This window comes from Scomber scombrus, chromosome 3 (assembly GCF_963691925.1).
Source record: "Scomber scombrus chromosome 3, fScoSco1.1, whole genome shotgun sequence".
NCBI lineage: Eukaryota > Metazoa > Chordata > Actinopteri > Scombriformes > Scombridae > Scomber > Scomber scombrus.
Genome location: NC_084972.1, coordinates 9,629,793 through 9,649,284, shown reverse-complemented (window position 1 = coordinate 9,649,284; position 19,492 = coordinate 9,629,793). Strand labels below are relative to the sequence as shown.

General features: G+C 40.3%; 2 protein-coding genes across 2 annotated transcripts; both read right to left on the bottom strand.

The window, feature by feature from the left end:
* Window positions 1-379: 379 nt before the first annotated feature.
* Window positions 380-6,305, bottom strand: cdh27 (cadherin 27). Its single transcript, XM_062442487.1, has 16 exons — window positions 6,288-6,305; window positions 5,985-6,104; window positions 5,480-5,629; window positions 5,213-5,354; window positions 4,662-4,825; window positions 4,314-4,445; window positions 3,225-3,407; window positions 2,687-3,000; window positions 2,464-2,606; window positions 2,114-2,338; window positions 1,808-2,029; window positions 1,537-1,658; window positions 1,332-1,436; window positions 1,041-1,136; window positions 722-808; window positions 380-574 (listed from the first exon to the last, which is right to left on the bottom strand). The coding sequence occupies exons 1-16, from the start codon at window positions 6,303-6,305 to the stop codon at window positions 380-382; spliced, it is 2,418 nt and encodes an 805-aa protein (XP_062298471.1).
* A 1,039-nt stretch (window positions 6,306-7,344) lies between these two features.
* On the bottom strand, window positions 7,345-19,277 carry si:ch211-253b8.5 (dysbindin). The gene is made up of 4 exons (XM_062416316.1): window positions 19,050-19,277; window positions 8,758-8,910; window positions 8,168-8,311; window positions 7,345-8,072 (listed from the first exon to the last, which is right to left on the bottom strand). Exons 1-4 carry the CDS (start codon window positions 19,090-19,092, stop codon window positions 7,813-7,815), a joined length of 600 nt encoding a protein of 199 aa, XP_062272300.1. The 5' UTR covers window positions 19,093-19,277; the 3' UTR covers window positions 7,345-7,812.
* Between the last annotated feature and the right edge of the window lie 215 nt (window positions 19,278-19,492).

The window sequence follows — 19,492 nt, the reverse complement described above, 5'->3', positions numbered from 1 at the left end:
ATTTGTCTTTGAACAAACCAGTAGGCATGTCACTTAATTTTTTTTGCTAATTGTCTGTATGTATTATACTTATATCTGCTTGATTGTCCAAAAGTAACTCTAAATTTCTCAAAGTTGGAAGGACAGACAGCTGTACTTTATTTTGTTTTTTCCCCTACTTGTTAAATTAACTGTGGAGTAACATGTGTAACAGTTGCTATTAAATGTGATTAATGGAAATTCTCCCCTCTTTTGTACAAAATTCTTCTTGAATAGAGAAACCGTTTTAAACATTCTGCATCCCAAAAAATATATATAAAACTTTAACATTAAACTTTAAAACTTAACTATAGTCTGTACAGTTTCAAACACATCAAATAGTTTACAGAACAAAGCAGAATCATTTTTGTAAATGTGGTGGCTTGCAAATGGAGGCCAGTTGGTTGAACTTGGGGCTGAGGTCTGTCAAGGATTTCATGAATGAATCATCATCAGGAATGGTGATGGCATCCAGATCTGAGAAGTTGTCTAAGTCTTCATTTGCATAGATGTGAGGCTGATAGTCCCCCTGATCCTCCTTGAGCACGAGAAGCCTCTGCAGACAGTAGAAAATGTCAAACTGATTAAAGTTTACCGCTGCATGCTCATACATGCACTTTTAGAGCCTTATTTTACAGCACAGAAATGATGAGTCACAGCACCATCTTTAAATTGCAACAGGTATCGTGCATTGTATACCAACCCGATGAAGCAGCCCCAATAGAGTCGCCTCCTGTACTTCGCTAGAGTTCGTACTGTGGTAGAAATTCATCATGTTCCAGTCCTGACCCTGTGCACATAAAACCATATTAAGTTTCTTCTGCCGTTGACTCAGACTAAAGTGTGTTCAAGCCAACAGCTGTTACCCTACCTGGTACTTGAGGTTATTTCTACTTGCTGCTTGGGAATTCAAGGTTGTCTCAGATTGGAGGAAAGACTATAATTTAAAAAAAGAGGGGAACATGAACATGAATATTTGAAGTCACTTCAATTCACCAGACCTTTTAAGGGGAGCATATTACCTGGTTCATGATGCTACTGTTGAACTGATGGGAAATGTTTTCCTGCTTGTAAACTGTGGCATGTTGGTAGTTTTGCTCCATATCGTGCGGAGAAGACTGACAGGAGCAACAACTTTGATAAGCAACTGAGTTAAGATACTGTATGTCCACCCATTATTCAATATAACAGCCTATTTTTACAAGCAATATTTCATTAAGGTTTTGTATGACAAAACCTGTCAAAGATCAAATCGTTCAAAATGTTTTCAATAAGACAATTTTTTTAAACAAATCTACTTCAGGTTTTCCCACCTTGGTTAACAATTGTGTTTGTTGCACTACACTTTGCAGGTTTTGCCCATTAGATGAATCCTGTTGCTGCTTTGTCATGGACATTGACAGGATACTATCAGGTACCTTGAAAGACAAAAAAAAATAAAAATGTAGCTGTTATTTGCATGAGGGAAAATCTGAAAATGTGTAACTGGTTTGTTTTCAAATGTTTGGGAGCAGTGACCTTGCAGTCTGTTCCTGGTTCCTCAGTGTTGGACAGGAGGAGCGTTTCTCCATAGGCATCGCCAAATGGCAAAGCAGTGAACTCCTTTTTGCAGGTGATCACGACTGCCATCAGTAGAAGAACTGTCAGAGAGAGAGATAACTCTTTGATTGATGATTCAGATCCTTTGATTATCTGGTGGTTTTGAGGACTAAAATTTGTTTGACTTTGGAAAACTCTGTGCTATGTCTTTTGCTGAGATAAAGAAGTGAGTCATAATTCAGTTTCTTACGCAGGAGTAAAAGTATTGAGGCAAACACTATGACTATTGATCCGGGGGCAACAGTGATTTCGGCGTTTCGGTGGGTTCGGCAGTTGGATGTCATTGAGCAATCACACACAGTCACACTGAGGTTGTAAACGCCAAACAGTCCCTGCATGTCAGAGATCTCTAAATCAATTGTGTGTTTGCCAGCATAAACACCAGGCTCATTCACCAAGCCAGCTGTGTAACCTAAGAGAGAGAAAATAAAAATGTAATTGTTGTATTGTGAAATGTTTGCTGTGATGTTTGACTACACAGCACAGTCGATTGTACCGTATCCAGGGTCCAGTGTCCATTTTCCTTTGACATCCCCCAGCAGTCTAAATGTGAATGGTCCTCCGAAGGGATTGTCATCCAGGTCGAAGGCTGTGATGTTGACGGTGGTGGGATCATCTGACACACACACATCCACATAGTCCAATGCCAGCTGTGGCACGTTATCATTCTGGTCAGTCACATGGATGTTCAGCGTAGCTGTGCTTGTCTGAGGTGGCTCACCTGTTCAAGATTTTTTTTTAAATGTTGTTACAAGTGTTTTAGATTTGAATCAAACCTTTCTTAGGTCATAAAGGTAATACATATTCAGTGAGTGTGTCGATGCCAAATAGCAACACTTTTTTTACCATCATCCACTGCAAGTATTAAGGCAGTGTAGACACCGTTAACGACATGAGGAGACTCTCTGTCTAGTGTCTTGACTGTAGTGATATTGCCAGTGTGGGGATCCACGGCCAGCCAGCCAGCAGGATCGTGACCTATTGAGTAACTGTGCACAAGATACAATGTGCATTATTACAGGTGATCACAGATAAGAGCTCAAACATGTTAATGTAACATCTGACTCACACAAAGTCATTTGCATGACTGGCATCAGGATCAACAGCGGTTACTTTCTCTACCCAGGTGCCAAGGGGACCATTCTCCTCCAGAATGGCATCTTTGACAGTCACATCAAACACTGGGGGGTCGTTAACATCCTCAACTTCGATGATGACTTTTACAGATTGAGGCTGATCTACACCAGGATCATCACCTTTGATGTTGTCAACTTTCCAGAGGCCTGAGGACATCCTCTCCTTCACTTTACAAGAGAAATATGGTGCCTCATTTTCCACTGTGATGGACAGCTGCCTCTCTGCTCCTTCTTCGAAATCCAATGGCTGAAATTAAGCAGTACAGAAGATACAGGGCTGAAGAGATTTTTCCATAAGAAGCTCAACTAAATTGTTGATTTGTCATATTTATTATTCATAAAACATTTGTAATTTAATGTAAGCATCAACTTAGAAAAAAAAGTAACTTCAACAGGAGAAGACATATTATGACAAACTTGTAGTAAGATTAGAAGTGGGCGTCACTGTTATGTAAAGCAAACAGCACTTACTTTTATAACAGTCAGGATTCCATCATTGGTGTCTGGGTCTGTTTCTATGTTGAAGTGCTTTCCCTCGTCACCTTGTATGGTGTATTTGGCTCTCCATGCTGTGGTGTTCTTTGTGTCTTTGTCAGTCACATGCAGCCGCAGAGGAGACGACCCCGTCTCATATTCCTTTACTTTGCCAGTTCCCTATAGTACAAATCCAGGGTGCAGAAGAAATCTAGTTAACTAGTACTTCTTATAGCTCTTAGTGAATGTCTTCACACCTGGTATTTGTATTGTAATTCTTTGCCTGGACAATTATACTGTTACTGTTACTAACTAGAGCTGATATGGCTCATTAAAAGTGTGAAATTAACAGCATAAACACCGGCAACACTGATTTTTAAAACATCAATTAAAAAGTGTATATTCTTTGTGGTTACATTTTTGGCGGCAGGCTTTTGCAAATGAATCCCAAGATTGCAATAATTTGAATGATCCCTGAAGAATTTAGACCTGCATTTACGGATTATTCTTTTGGTTGTATAACTGCTTCCAGAGGGAAATGAATAAGCAGATATAAAACACTGAATTTTTTTTTTTAAAAAGGCAGAGAAAAGCAAAAATTGAAAGAAAACAATGCTCTGACTTTAAACTTAAACCTCAAATATTTTTTTCACATGTGGCCTTAATCCTCTTCTGTTATTGTGCAACTCTAAAACATATTGTGAACTTATTCTCTGTTCGTTATTTATTAACCTTTATTATAACCTTTTGGGTGATTTGTTTCTATATTTTGACTAACCTGTGTGTGTGTGTGTGTGTGTGTGTGTGTGTGTGTGTGTGTGTGTGTGTGTGTGTGTGTGTGTGTGTGTGTGTGTGTGTGTGTGTGTGTGTGTGTGTGTGTGTGTGTGTGTGTGTTTTGGTTTCACTCATGCAACTAGATAAAGGATTGTAAATGTCTATGGATTATGATTAATTATAGTACACAATGACATTGTGTCAAACTGATTATTGACATTTGATGACACTAGTATGCACCATTGTAACATCAAAGGGGTGTGTGTGCGTTGTAATGTTGTTCAGCATGTTTCAACTGAGAAAACTACTTACTGTTTGTCCGATGATGGATGGGAGGTGGTTGTTGCCGTCCTGGACATGAACCACAACAGTGGTTGAACTGGAGAGGCTAACTACTTCACCATGGTCCTTGGCCTCCACCAGTACAGTAAACATTTCAGCCGCCTTAATATAAGTAAATACATTTTGATGAATGGTTTTGAATATCGATTAATGTTGTCCGCACCCATGTGTTTACAGAGACACACTGTACATACTTTCATAGATATTGTGTCATGTATCACATTCTTTAATCATCTATCACTGGGAGTGCTACTATTTCTCAATCTCATTATGTAAAATACTTGTCACGTGATCCATTTTACTAGAAGAAACACTTGCCTCATGGTCCAAACATCCTCTGAATGAGATCAGTCCAGATTTACTGATGACAAATTCAGTGTCTGGAAGGTTTGGAGTCACAGACTTGATTTCATAATGGAAAGTTGAGTTTGGTGTCCCACTCTGGTCACGGTCATGGGCTACCAGAGTCAGGAGATTAGAGCCTGTTGGCAAATGACAAAACCTTTTAGAACAGTGGGTCTAAAACATTTTTACATCAGGGACCCCAAGACTGAATTAGACCATGGACCCCCATTTGATAAAAATGTTGTCCCAGACACAATCTGATATGAGTTTTGCTTTTAGATGTTTTATTACAGAAAGTGTATGAAGCCCAAAATAGTCACATATTCTGTCATTGTGTTACTTATAAATGGATTTATAGTGAAAATAATTATAATTATTTCCCTATTTGCTGGGGTCTCCCTGGAATCCATCAAGGACCCCTTGGAGCCCCCAGACCACACTTTGAGAACAACTGCTTTAGACTACTCCCAAAAAATGATTAGCAAAATGAAATGTAAAGACATATAGTTTATTTTGTTCTTTACCTTGTACGTTCTCTTCATTGACATTGACTTCAAACAGATCCGTCTGAAAGCGTGGTGGGTTGTCATTGATGTCCAGAATGGAAATCTCAATGCCTAATTTAGTGTCAGATGATGCATCCATCTTTTTGGCCTCAAATTTCAGCTACGGATTGAAAGATATGATTAAAGGTAAAGCACAGAGATTAGGTGAACAAAGTTTACAGCAATATGGATAAGAATTTAGTTGATTTAATTGGATGTTGGTTTATAATTATGTGTGGAGTCTACCTTCAGCAGTCTCCTCTCCTCGTAGTCCACAGGTTTGTGGACGTACAGGACGCCAGTCTCTTTATTGATGGAGAGGAGTCCTTTCGGCTCCTCATCCACTCCTTCGCCATAGAGATCAAAGTACACTCGGTAGTCACGGTCAATTTTAATCTACAACACAACAGCAAAAGCTTTACAGTTGGCTTTGCAAATAACAAATGGCTTGCATTTGCTATTTATAAGAATAAATGAGCTGTATTTTGAATGAAGACACAGAAATGGAAGAAAAAGATCACGAAAATAAAAATAGAAAAAAAGAAAAAAGAAAGCTCATAACAGACAGATTAAGACAACTAATTAAAGTATTAACTGGCTTAAGAGCTTTGCTTTCAAATGATAATGTTTGGTAATTATATTCCCTTAGGTATTTAAGCTTTTAAAAGGTGTGCAAAGGTTTAATAGAGGAAGTGATTCATTTTTTAATAGAAGTTCTGACCAGTTTTATTAACTCTGTGGTTTTTCTCACCTTGCCCAGCTCATATGGAAACGGCCCTTTATGCTCCTCCTCTATTGTAAAGGAGTCAATGATCCATACCCGTTTTTGGCGGTTCAGCAGCTCTGAGCATGACGCAAGCGATAGATATACCTGAAAGAGGAGTAGCCAATCAAACCTGAAGCACATGGCCTTTACAAGTAGGTCATAATGCATAACATGCAAATTAGGAAGGACAGTTCAAGGCGATGAGTGGGAGTGGTAATAATGTGTATCGTCTTTACACTTGGGAACACACTTGAAAAACGCTCTTTGTTTAGTTAGGGTTAGGTTCACCAATTCCTTTGAAGGCATTTCCACAAACACAGTATCACACTGTGAATCTATGCTTTGCACCTCATGATTTTTTTCACTATACGCATAAAGGAGTCAATGTTATACTATTTAATTACTGACTGATCTAAACTCTCCCACTGGAAGACATTGGCCAAAGCTAAAAGATCAACGATATAGTAAGTCCTAGAACCTATAGATCGGCAGCTTGCTAGAAAATAACATTATCATTAAAAAACAGGCTGGAGACCAATGTTAGTAATAGATGACAAAATAAACCTAACTTGTAAGTAATATTGTGTCACATTTCCATTCTGTATATAAAGAAAGAAGAAATATTTCTGTTTAAGTAAAACTGTATTGTAGCAGAAACTGATATCTATAAAAATTCAAATACCATAATAATACACATTTCCAATTAAAGTCATTTCAGAAATAAATGTAAATTGTCGTTGTTACATACCAGGAGGAGGAAGGGAAGCATGATGCAAGTCCAGTACATTCAGCAGACTGTTTGAAAACTGGCTCTTCTGACATATGAGAAAAGGCACACAAGACCCTGCCCCCTCTGTTCTACACTCCCACATGCATAAAACATAATTATTACAGGTTACAGCATGTGTGGTGAGTGTGTCAACAGCATGTCACTCTTTACTCATGAGGTTTTCTCAATAACTGAACAATTCTTGCAGTGGTTTGATTATGACATACTGCCTTATACTGTACTGAGACACAATTTGTGGTATCTGAGAAAAAACATCCTTCTCTTCCTTTTCAACGGTGATGTGGCATCAGCAGTCCACAAACTTGACATAGTTTCAGGACATTTTATGATGTTGCCTTGCAGGTTCTGAGTGTTGGACACCCTCGAGCATTGTGTGGAATAGCACTTGTTACACACACAGCTAAAAGTAACCAGGAGCGGGTTACGGTTATTCTTAAGAAAAACAAGAATGAACTTAGTTTATATTCTTTTATTGGTAAAACAAAGACAACTTGTTAGAGATTCATTTGAAATTAGATCTAGAAAACAGAGAATTTGCATTTGCAGGATAAAATATTGTCCCCAAAAACAGTACATTTAATGATAAGAACTAAATTTACCCAAAGTCATACATCATTCAATGATTATGTTTAATTCCTGTCATTGTTGCACTGTCCTGGGTTGTGTTAATACTGTACAAAATTTAGAAACATCATCATCATCATACATCAACTACAAGTCCGGTGAGGTCAGAAACAGGGGAATAGATCTTGTCCTCTGAAACATGCCAAAAGAGGGATTGAAATTGGTGAGAATTAAAAGGAAATCTCCATATTTACAGTTCATGGTCCCCATCTCCAAAACACACACAGAACCCAACCTACAACCCCTTAAATCAAAGGAACGGTTGAAGCGTGATATGAGCCAGTATGTGGAAGACAGCTGCACTTTCAATAGCTCACATCTGAAAGTTGAGTCTTCACTCCCAGCCAAGGTGTTGACTACTGTGCTGCAGGTGGAGGTCTATTGTGGGGAGTGTGATTCCTACGAAGACGATGATGGAGTCAGATTTTTCCCCTTCTCTATCTCTGGGGGCGCAGCTCTCCGCTTGACTGTGCTGGTGTATGTTTCTTCATCGTCTGACCCGACTACAGGGGTGTCTCTTCCATTGGCATTGGTGGTCTGGCTGTCAGAGGAGGAGTTTGAAGATGTGGAGGACAGGCGTGACTTGGTGTCAAGACCTTCAAGGACATGTCGAAAGAGTCCATTACTGATGACTTCCTCGTTGTTGTTGTTTCCTTGAACTGTGGTTCAGATTGAGGAAAAGAAAAACATTGTTAGAGATGCAATGTGCTGCTTAATCGTTTGTAATTTCTGATCATATTCCTAATTTCTATACCTGGCAGAGGTGAGTTTAGGACTCCCTCTTCCCCCCCAGAGCAGAAGAAGACATCCAAAGCCTCCTGGTCAGAGATGTCAATCAACTCCATCTGGTCCAGCAAGTCCACATTCACCTCCATTGATGAGATGGATCCGATGGGAGCTGCAAGTAGAGGAGAAGCTAGAAATTAAACTGGAAATTCAAACTGGACACACTCCAGATGGTTATATGCTGGGATATCTACTGTCCAAAAATGGCAGCCTTTTCAAAAAGAAAAAAAAACTAAATTAAAAAGAAAATATATTACAGGAGCTGGCAAACAAAAACACTATTAAGTGCCTGAGCCGTTGTTACTGTGGAATGCCGGGGTGGGTTGTCTATGTATGCCCTATGGGAAAATCCACCTTGACCTTGTAACTGGTCAAACCAGTTTCCAGTTAGCTGGTTGCTTGTTTACCAGCCATCAAAACTCAAACCAGTTTAAACTCAGCAGGTAAATCCCGTAAAACCAGCTAATGACCAGCTGAGGTATGAAGCTATTCTAACTGATTTTTAACAGGGTGTGTATTTGTGCATCTGCTCACAAAAATGTTGCTGGTCCAACTCACGTCTCTTGTAGTCTCTGATACAAAGGTGTGCTGAGGAAAGGTAGACATCCACATCATGCTGGAAGACCTCCTCAAAGAAATGCTGTCTTTCTCTCAGCTTGAGCTGTTGAGCTGCATCCACATCTGGGAGCCTCTGGCCACGCTCTGTCTCCGCTGGAAATCACAACAGCAGGACAAAAGTTGAGATATTAGCTCATGATGTTTAGTACGTAATACCTGGAGCCTTAAGGCCAGACAGCATAAATGGCTGGAATGTGAGACCTACATTATCCATATAGGGGTCAATTGTTGTTAGCCAGAAGGGGGAGGCATTGAGCTAATAAAGTGACTTGAAAGGAGGCGGAATTCCCGTTTTTTCTGGAGTCTGCTGAGATTGACTTTGGAAATTCACCACAGCAAGGATACTATCACAAGTAATAAAATATACTGTTCATATCTAAACTATAAACAGTCTGTTTCCATTTTCCTCTCAACTTTCACTCCTGTGGATGATGATTAATTCCACCAACACCGCTTTGTCTGATAAAACAAACTGATGAAACAAAAAATTATTGGTTTGATCAGCACACTGGTTAAACAAAATGTACTAGCCTATACATTTACTAAATCAGTGCTGATCCACATATTGCTTTGTAAAGGCGAGCCGTCGAATCTCTTGCTAAATTAATCTGGTTTAAGATACCATGCAATCCCATTTTCCCCCTCATCAGCATCACTGTAATAAAGCTGAGTGCACATCCAATGTGCAAGTGGAGGGGTGAAATGCAGCAGTGTGACTGCAAGACGCATGAGGAGAGGGAAAATGCTGGGCTCAGTAAATACTGTAAACATGGCCACCGCAAACAAGGAAACACTTGAAATTTGGTTTAAGAGAGAGTAGATTCCTACATTGTCTGTGAATGTAAAGACAAAACCCATGTAGAAGTAGATTAAAAGATACAAATGAAGCAGTTGCATTAAAGGGCATTCTGAGGAAGGAATACTTTTTCTTGTTGAGAGTTACGTAATGGCACCACTGTCATGTCTGTACGCTAAATATGCAGCAACAGCAAAGAGACAGTTACCTCACCTTAGTATGGAAACAGGGAAAACAGCTCACCATGTAATATCTTGTTTGTTTAATTTGTGCAAACCGTATAAAACCAACAAGTTGTGAATTTTGTCAGTGAGCTTAACAGATGCTTTTTGGCAGATATTGTTATACCAACAAACTAGTTGTTTCCCTCTGTTCCAGCCTTTGTGCTAAACTATGCTAACCATCTCCTGGCTGTTGCTTCATTTTTAATGCACACATAAGAGAGTGGTGTCTTATTATCTTACTCTACATAAAAGTCAGTAAGTGTGTTTACCAAAACTCAATTTCTTTCAATTCAATTCACAGAAAGAAAAAAAACATTTTGCATATTTCAGAATAGCCTCCTCTTAGTATGTACTGACACATGTTAAAGTCTTTCATTACAAAGAGAAATTTCCACTCTATTTCCTTTGTTACTACGAACCCATGTGTTAACACAGTTATTAGAGTAGTGTTTGGGTTTTGAGAAGCCATTACAACCTGCAAGCCGGGAATTGAGCTAATTGGATGAAGCTTTCAGCCTTGTCTAAACTGGGAATAATGTGAAGATTATCTAGTCTTTGGAGAGCAGCAGTCACAGTAGCTCTATAAATACACCAGTGAATGATGGAGAATAGAAACACACAGCTCAAGATCATTACAATGCCAGGAAAGAAAGGAGTTCCAGGTATTCTCTGTTGGCTCACACAATACAAAGAGACTGTTTCTTTGACACAACCTCTCTGGTATGTCTTCATAATGAACTATTTTACCTGATAACTACTGCAGTCAGAATAAAACTGCAACACTGTCAATTTGGCCTGACGGCAGGACACACGCCTGTCACTGCAGCTCTGCTGTGCCCTGTTTGACATCCCGCCTCCTGGGCAGGGGGGCCTCGCCAGCTCTGGGATCAGATAGGCAGACAGCTTTGGAGGGAAGAGAGGAAGAGGACAACTCAGCCCCCAGGGCTGGACTGGCTAAATACAACTATGGGCATACAGTAGCCTATGTGGGTGTAGACAGAACCCGGAAACATAGACGGGATTCCCCACAGACTGAAAACACAAGATACTACAAGCAAACTAGCCGCAAAAAATGATGAGTTGACAATATCTGCCCTGACACAGTGATCACACTGTAATGTGTTTGGTTCAAGTTATGAAGCAGGATTAACAGACATCATTGTGCTTTGGGGTTTTTCTCAAATTTTAATTGATTATCCTTATTTGAAGCTATTAATTGGATCATGTACTTTTTGGGGCATATGGAAATTAGTTGAACAAGCTGGAATGAATCGTCTTTGAATCAGGTAGATAAATATAAGTATCTGTCAAATGTTGTCATATGGCTTTTCTCTGGCTGTTCAGACAAGATAAGATCCTTCGCTTCAACTAAATGCTCATGTGAACCTGGCTCATTCTGACACCATTGCTGTTTATAACTTTTATTTAATTCATTTTAGTTCTTATATATAGAAAGATATTTATATATATATATATATATATATTTTTTTTTAAATCAACCTCCCCTTCTCTTTTCTTCTTTTAGACGAGATATATATAGAAATAGTCAAGTTTGAACTCTCTCATGTTTCTCAGATGCTGTTTTGCTGTGCTCGATGTGATTGTTGTTAATTAACAAATACTGTACACTCAAGACACTTCCTGGTTAGAAGGACTCAATAGTGTCTGTCATCTTTCAATCTCCTTATCCTTAGTTTTTAACGCAGAGTTTCCATCAATATGTCCATTGGAGATTACCCTGATGACAACATTGGGTTTTTTTGTTGACTTTCTAAAAAATAAAAAAAGCTCCCTCTGGAGTCACAAAGGACATCATGGTTTACTGCTGTTTTCACAGGCTGAGTAGTGCTCTTCATGAGCCGTTGGACTCCTGACGTTAAGGTTAGTTTACTTTAACTGACCTTATGCATGGTGATTTAGTATGCCTCTTCTCTTTCCTGGAAGCTTAAATCAGTTCAACCATTGCACCATACCAAACAGACAGAAAACAGGTCTCTGCTAGTTATTGCTGTTTCTTAGTTGCAAAAGTAAAAAGGAATGATGGTAGGCCTGTATTGAAATAGCAGGCAAGTGAATACAAATTGTCTGTCCTGCATCGGTCATCTTTATGGCAGTTGTCTTTGCAGTATTTCTGTCTTTGTCTATGTGTGTGTGAGGTTGTCAATTGTGTGTATAAATGTGTGTGATAGTCTCCTCTCCTTGCACTGTTACACAATCAGAAAAGCTATTGTCCACAGCGTCTTAAGGGAGCAAAGGGATCCACGCTGACAAAGCAAGATGCCACTAACAATTTGGAGCTGCTTGTTTGACATGTATGTTAAAATTAAAAGAGCCCCTTGTCTTATGTGACCAGCCGAGGACATCATGTCAGACAGAACGCAAGATTTGTTTTTGGATGAATGAATATCTTTCCTTTTTTTATCTTAAGCAGAGCAGACAGGAGGTAGACAGTATGTTAGTGCTGTGACATTTTCTGAGAAAATGATGATTTTCATTACAGGCTACAGGTTTAAACAAAGTGCTTATCCTAAAGTTTTTTTCCCCCAGATCAGTTAACCACTGATTGATCACAGCATCGTTTGTTTCTACTTAAAGGCTGAGGCGCACGGAGAGCTGAAGGTTAGCTACAGATGCATATCCTCACATTGATTTTGCTTCCCTAACCAATTCTTTTTTCCATTGAATCACCTTGATCGATGCAGCTTCCCTTGCTGCGGACGACCCTGGTGACCTCTGATTAGCGCAACCACTCACACGGGAAAAACCCTCTGTGGCACAAAACAGCATGGGCACAGTGTCCATTGCTGATGAGATCACATGTCCAGTCTGCTGCAGCCCCGCCACAACCCTGAGTCTTTAGTTTCATACCACAAGACGTCTGGAGGGCCTGCGGTTTCAAGATGGAGGAGGGAGAGATGGTGAGAGGGGATAAACAACTTAGAGGTTTGTCTCGCCCCTCTGATTTTCTTTTGTTTCTGTCTCTCCTTCTGTTTCTCTCTCTGTCTTAATTTTCATCTCTCTTTCTGTCTCACTCTGCCTTTTTCTGTCTCTCTTTCTGTCTTTTATGTCTCTTCTGTTTCACATTCTGTTTCACTTTTTCATTCCTGCCTATCTCTCTGTCTGTCTCTCCTTCTTTCTTTCTTTCTGTCTCCCCCTCCTTCCTTCCTCTCTTGCTTTGGGAGTTGAGGAAGAAAAGGTCATAGATCAAGGCTGAGGACCAGCTAGACACGCAGAATGACTGGAGCAGACAGAAAGATAGAGACAGAGTTGGACAGAGCAGGCCGGACGTGTCTGCATGCCTCTCTGCCTCCCCACATAAAGACAAACCCAGATCCTCCGCTCAGGGGGCAGTGAGAGAAAGAGCCTATTCAGAGCCTGACAAAGACAGAGATGTAAGGGAAGGGGACTGGCCTGCACTCCTTAGACATGATGCCAGTTACAGGAAATCAGCTGGATGTAGAGGAGGGTGAATATCCTTAAACTCAGCCTTTCATTTGGCCAGCAGAACTACATCATTGTTAAATTCCTCATAATCTGCAGCCCATCACAACTTGTTTTTAGTGCTTTTGTTGAATTTCCATGAAAACTGTGTCATCGTGACACTTCTCAGAAGGCCGGCACAGCTGCCAACCATAATGCATCATCCCCACATGACGATGAAGAGATCATTCAATGCTCTACTGTTCTCAATTTGGCTTCTTTTTCGTGTATTTTTTAGAATCAGGTCACTCTCTGTGTATCTTTTTAGTATCTGCATGTGCTGAACATCATGTGCCTCTTTCCACTCTCGCATTTTCAAGGACGGGACCCTGAAACCCTGGTTCAGAAGCACCGACCGCACAACCAGCCGAGGCAACGCATTGATCTGGGGGCTAAATGACGGGATGGAAGGGCTCAGTGTCGCCCAAAGGCTGCCATTAGCCCATGTCTGTGCCTAATGAAAACATGAGGTCACAGACAGACTCCCCTCTGACAGGGGAATGGGAAGGTCGGGGCAGAAGAGAGCACAGAAAAGTGCCTCTCCCCATGATCCAGTTGTTTTTGGTTGTCGGAGCATATTATAGAGCAGCTTGCCAGACTCTCCGTTTGATTCTATTCAAGCAAACTGAGGCTTTTTTTTCTTTCTGAAAAGTGGTTTCCTTGTACAAACGGATTAGGTCATCCCTGTTTAAATGGCTCTGGTGGTGGCCCATATTTCCATGTGTTGCCTCAGCCATCCCATTATTAGTTTTAAGTAACACTGTGGTGGTTGGAGGAGGGAAAAAAAGGCCAGATTTACTGCTTTTCCCAAGACAATCTGTTTCCCTTTCTGCCTCGCCAAAACACACTCTGGTTGTATATCAAAAAGACGAGGCATGATGCCTGATGGCTGGGACAGACATGAAGTAACTCTTGTTTGGTTCTAGGCACCGAATACACTGGCCGGCCTTTCCACCCAGACACTTAGAGGAAAGAGATTTTATTTCACATGGACGAGAGCCCAAATGCGACAAGAGAGAGTGAAAGAGAGAGAGGGTGCAGAAAAGATGGAGTGAGTGTCTGAAAACACAGAAAGGCAGCATACAAGTGGGAGGAAAGGTCAGGGAGGACTAGTAGAAAGAGAGAGAGTAGAGGGAGAATGAGGAGGAGGGTGTCTTAAAAAATCTAAAGTATTATCAGATTGAGGTTAGCCAAAAGTGACTCAACACAAGGGTGTGGGTTGTAGAAATGGAGAGGGTAGAGGCAGAAAAGGAATTCTGCCTGGGCTCATTGGTGAAAGAGGATGTGTTGTTATTTCCACCCAGTGTCTCTTCCGTACCTTCCAGCACAACATTGACCCCAGCATCAGCAGGCTGTTAAACAGTCTACAGCTGGTCATTAGTGGATCAGTCTCTTTGCAAAGGCTGTTACTGTAATTAATGGTATCTCATGAGGAATGGCAGAGCGACTGGATGGCTACAGGTAGAAGAGTTATCCCGCTCTACCCTGCAGGGGTAAAACTGCAGCAATAAAATACAGTAACAGTAAAAAAGATGATGTTTAAGCAAATCCGGCACACATCCTGTTAAGTTATTCTGTGTATTTTTACATTTTTCTAGTGTATTTTCTAGACATTTAACAGCACAGCATGGCTTCAGCAGGAAACATCAAGATGCCTTGAACTGAAGTGGAACAGACAAGAGGTCACACTAGTAAAAATGGACAATAATATCTCTCTGTCTCACACTTTTATTTTTTGCTTTCTCTTACTCTGTTTTTTCTCTTCAAAAGCTGTCATTCACCAAGCTGTGGTTATAAGAAGAGTAAATTATTAATGGTAGTTGCTGATGTTTGTTTTTGAGTCCATCTGGTTTCTCTGTAATTTTGGGTCCATGCATGTGTGCTTTTTTTCATTTGCATAGGAGATCTGACTGTTTTTGCCGGCACAAAGCAGCGTTCAGCACCATCAGCCCAGTGTGTCAGGACAACAATGACATCAGTGTTAACCCTCTGTTTCCTTGGATTACACCCAGACTGACAATAGGACTGTTTGTAGGTCAGTGTCCTGTCCCACTGCCCTCTATAAGCCCACAAGCAGACTTTCATGACACAATAGGCTTCACCAGCTGACAAAGTTGAGACACAACCATGGTTTTAGCTACATTTATAAATGCCCTTATCCAGCATGACTTGGTAATTAACTAGAATTGTAGAATAAGATTAATCCATTATACAAAAAATTCAACCAGTCAATAAGGATGACATCATCGTGCAGGAAACGAAGTGGTGAAAAGTTGTTGGGTTTTTAAAAAAACTCTTTATCTACTCTCAGTCAAGTAACAAGACCGTATAATAAAGAAAATGATTAATGAGCGGTTTCCCTTTTAAAGGGTAAAATGCTTCAGGAGTGGCTGTAAACCACTCAGAAATACCTTCACCTTTTTTGTCTGACAATTACATTTGTAACCACACCATAAAACATTCAATTATCTGGTCTACCGAGTGGGTTTACAGCTGAGAGAACAATGGAAAGTTTTCAGGTAAACTCTACACAGTCGCTGACATTTCTGACATTAAGTTATTGTGGCAGTGACTTGCTGGATTGTAACAAAACCAAAATCCATCTTTTCACAGTCTTTTTGTATTGTTATGTGTTTTGATTTCATTACGTGAGTGCAATGCTTTATTTGAGAGAAAACAAAAACAGATGCTAAACTTATGTAATTAAAGGCATTCATTTTCTTGACTGCTGTCATATTTTAGTCCGCTAACTAATTTTCTCTCCATTTGTTTGTCAACCACTAGACTGAATTTTTCATTCAGCACCATCATCGCATCAAAAATGTCATTTTTTTCAATATCTTGGTTTGTGACCACATAATTGGAACACTGCTTCATCATTTGTTTATAGTTCTAATAAGCAAATGTTAGCATGATAACATGGATAGCTAAGTATATGAAGTGAACCTGCCAAACATTATTGTTTCCTAACCTGAGGGTCAGGAAACACACAGGGGACTGAAAGATACATTTACAGATACACATGTGGGACTACTCATTCATTCATGATACATTGATGCTGTCTGTGTGGAGCCCTGAACACGTTGATGTATGCCTGGAGCCCTTAACTCTATACTCGGAGGATTGAGCAGCGCAGTGAGTAGATGGATTTGTTGGGGAAATAATGAGAGGAGCTGGTCTGTGTCCCCCGGGCAGCACAGCTAAGAGGGGTGAATTGATGGGAACCTTATTCAGCCATCCATTCAAGGTTGTTAAGAATAAACACATACAAATACACACACACAATTAATTTAAAGTGTTGACATGGCACAGGGCATTGTTTGTAATACAATAATGTGCGTATTTGCACCATGTGAGCCCTTCTCACTCTGGTGAGCAATGATCCTGAGTTGTTTCTGAAAGAGCGTAACACAGTTACACTTTTAACACTTCTTCACTTCCAACAAATGTGCTGGGATTTTAGTCAGAACCAATGTCTGTGGTTTGGTTTAGAAAAGACCCAAAAAAAAGAGAGAAAATCCAACATTTCTGTTATGACTGCAAATAATCCTGATAGTGCCAGTATTCATCTAACATGTCTGTAAACTGTAAACATATGATTTAAAGTGTTAAACTGACAGAAAAATGATGCCTGGTTCAAGCTGACTGAAGTAAGTTTGGTCCTCAAACAGACACAATGTAAGTTGCTCACCAAAACAATCATTTGAATTTCTTACCATTTTATCTATTCATTTAACTGTTCGATTAGCCTGATAGTCGGCCTGAACTGACATATTAGTTTTTTAATTATTCAGTCAGAAATATATTTCCAGTTGAAATACATTCATTTTAAAGTCGTGCAGAGTGTCACCAAAAAATATGAAATGTTAATGTACACAAATCTATAGATTACATTCTGTGACAAAATGAGACTGAGTTGGACATGTTGTTTTTTTGAGTTGTAATTGTAACCAATTAGTAGTGAGTTTTTAACAAAGAAGCTGCAGTAGCATTTATTAGGTGCAAATAACTTCAGATTTGGCCTAAAAGTAATCAGATTTAAGTATGTTGAGTCTAAAAATACTGGATTAAACCAATAAAATATAGATGAAATATATCTTAAAACTGGAATGCAAGTGAACCCCCCCAAATTGCCCTCTCTTCAGTGGGAGTTCTAGTCCTGCATAGGTGCTCAAGAGAAGCACACCAGGAGAATGGAATGTTTAAAAATCCAAATTCTGGCACAACTGTGTTTGTCAAAGTCGCTACTCATAAGTGACGGAAGGAGAACACTTTGGTCCTATTTGAAGCCTCTCTTGTTCAGACAATACGCTCCAGTGGTTAGCTACTGTGGAGCAGCACACACTGTATCCCTCAGCGTGTGATCAATTACAGATACAGACAGTACATGATATGGATTTTTAGCCTCTAATTTGCTCATTAAACAGTGTCTACGTTCTCGGTCTTATCTGGGTCATGTCCAAAGGGACCAAACTAAGAATACATGGAGAATAGAAATAATTCCTTCTGCACCTAAATCTAAGTCTGTAACATGCTATCAACAGCTGGTCAGTCCTTCACTCTGCAACACATGGACATGCTGCTCTCTGGCACATTCCCACAATAATCAAGATGTGACAGAGCGGACTATAGAGGCACAGAGGGCAGAGCAACAGATGGGACGTGTCTTCTCTGGAGTCGCTTCCTGATCCTTTTTAGCCTCATGAAATCACACACTGATCTCACTGGGACTAATTCAATTCAAGTCTGTAGGCCTCTGTTCTGTCAGCGTTGGTGTGTCTGTGCAACAAGCTGCAGACCCCGCTGCAGTCAGACGGGTCTGATGAGATCTGCAGGCGCAATCCTATTAGAAATAAGAGATCTTTGTCATGGAGCTCTGAAGTGGCCCCAATCCAAGCTTGCCTCAGTCTGTGTATGTGTGTGTCTGTGTGGGAATGCATCCCTGTTCCCATGCAAAGAGAGTGTGACCTATTCACTTGGTATTAGTGAAGATTACTCAGCGTGATGATTCAACATTCCTGTCAGATTTTGGCTGGTACAGCATTTTGGCCATTCACTTTAGGCAACATCAACACAGCTGCAGCTATTTAATACACTGGCTGATCTGTCACGCCAGCTTCCACGTTACATCTATCTGTCACATAGAGAGACACACACACACACACACACACACACACACACACACACACACGCACACACACACACACACACAGCTTAAGGAACTGTAAATACTTATGGTGAATTCGTGAATAATGAAAACTGAAAGACATTGTTAGGGAAAGTATTCATTTGTGCCTTTTCTTCAGTTACTTGACATCAGTTTGACACATTTAATTTAACAAATACACGAAAACTTAGAGGCACACACACACTGCACAATTCAACACATTCACACACACACACACACATACACATACACATACACATACACATACACATACACATACACATACACATACACATACACATACACATACACACACACACACATGTTGTCATTGTAGCTTGAATTCCTCTGCCTTAAATGTTCATTCTGTGTGTGAAAGTGTACTGTATGTCTTACATCCAAATATGGACAAGTATTTTCTCCTCTCTAACATCCTGTTCTATATCCAAAAATAAAACCTGTGTTAACGGAACAAACCGGAACATCTTTGTGGTTACATCTCAAAACATCCACATCCACTCAGCAGTGAGTTTTTGCAAATCAGAAGTTTTTCAGAATTACTCACATGGTAGACGTTTGTTGTGAAGGTTGGCTGATGAGGAGCTCATGTTGCTGGAGAGTTGGAGGAAACAGAGATAATCAATCAGAGATAATCAGTGGTTTGATGGCCAGTCAGCCCTGTGAGAGTTCAGAAGAGAGGCTGCCGATCATCTCTCGCCTCCCCTTGTTCACTCAGAGTGCCCCGAAGTGATATAGATGCTGACTGCCACACTGCTCTCCTTCCCTCCTTCCCTCTTTCCCTCTGTGGACTCTGATCCACTTGGATGAGGCGAGAACAAGTTTGTGGCTTTGTGGAGCCGACCAGCTGACCAATGATGGGGAGGAAGGAGGAGCTGAGAGAGTCCGAGCGAGGGAGAGAGAGAGAGACAGAGAGAGAGAAAGAGAGAGAGAGATAGAGAGAGTGAGAGAGAGAGAGAGAGAGAGAGAGAGAGAGAGAGAGACAGAGAG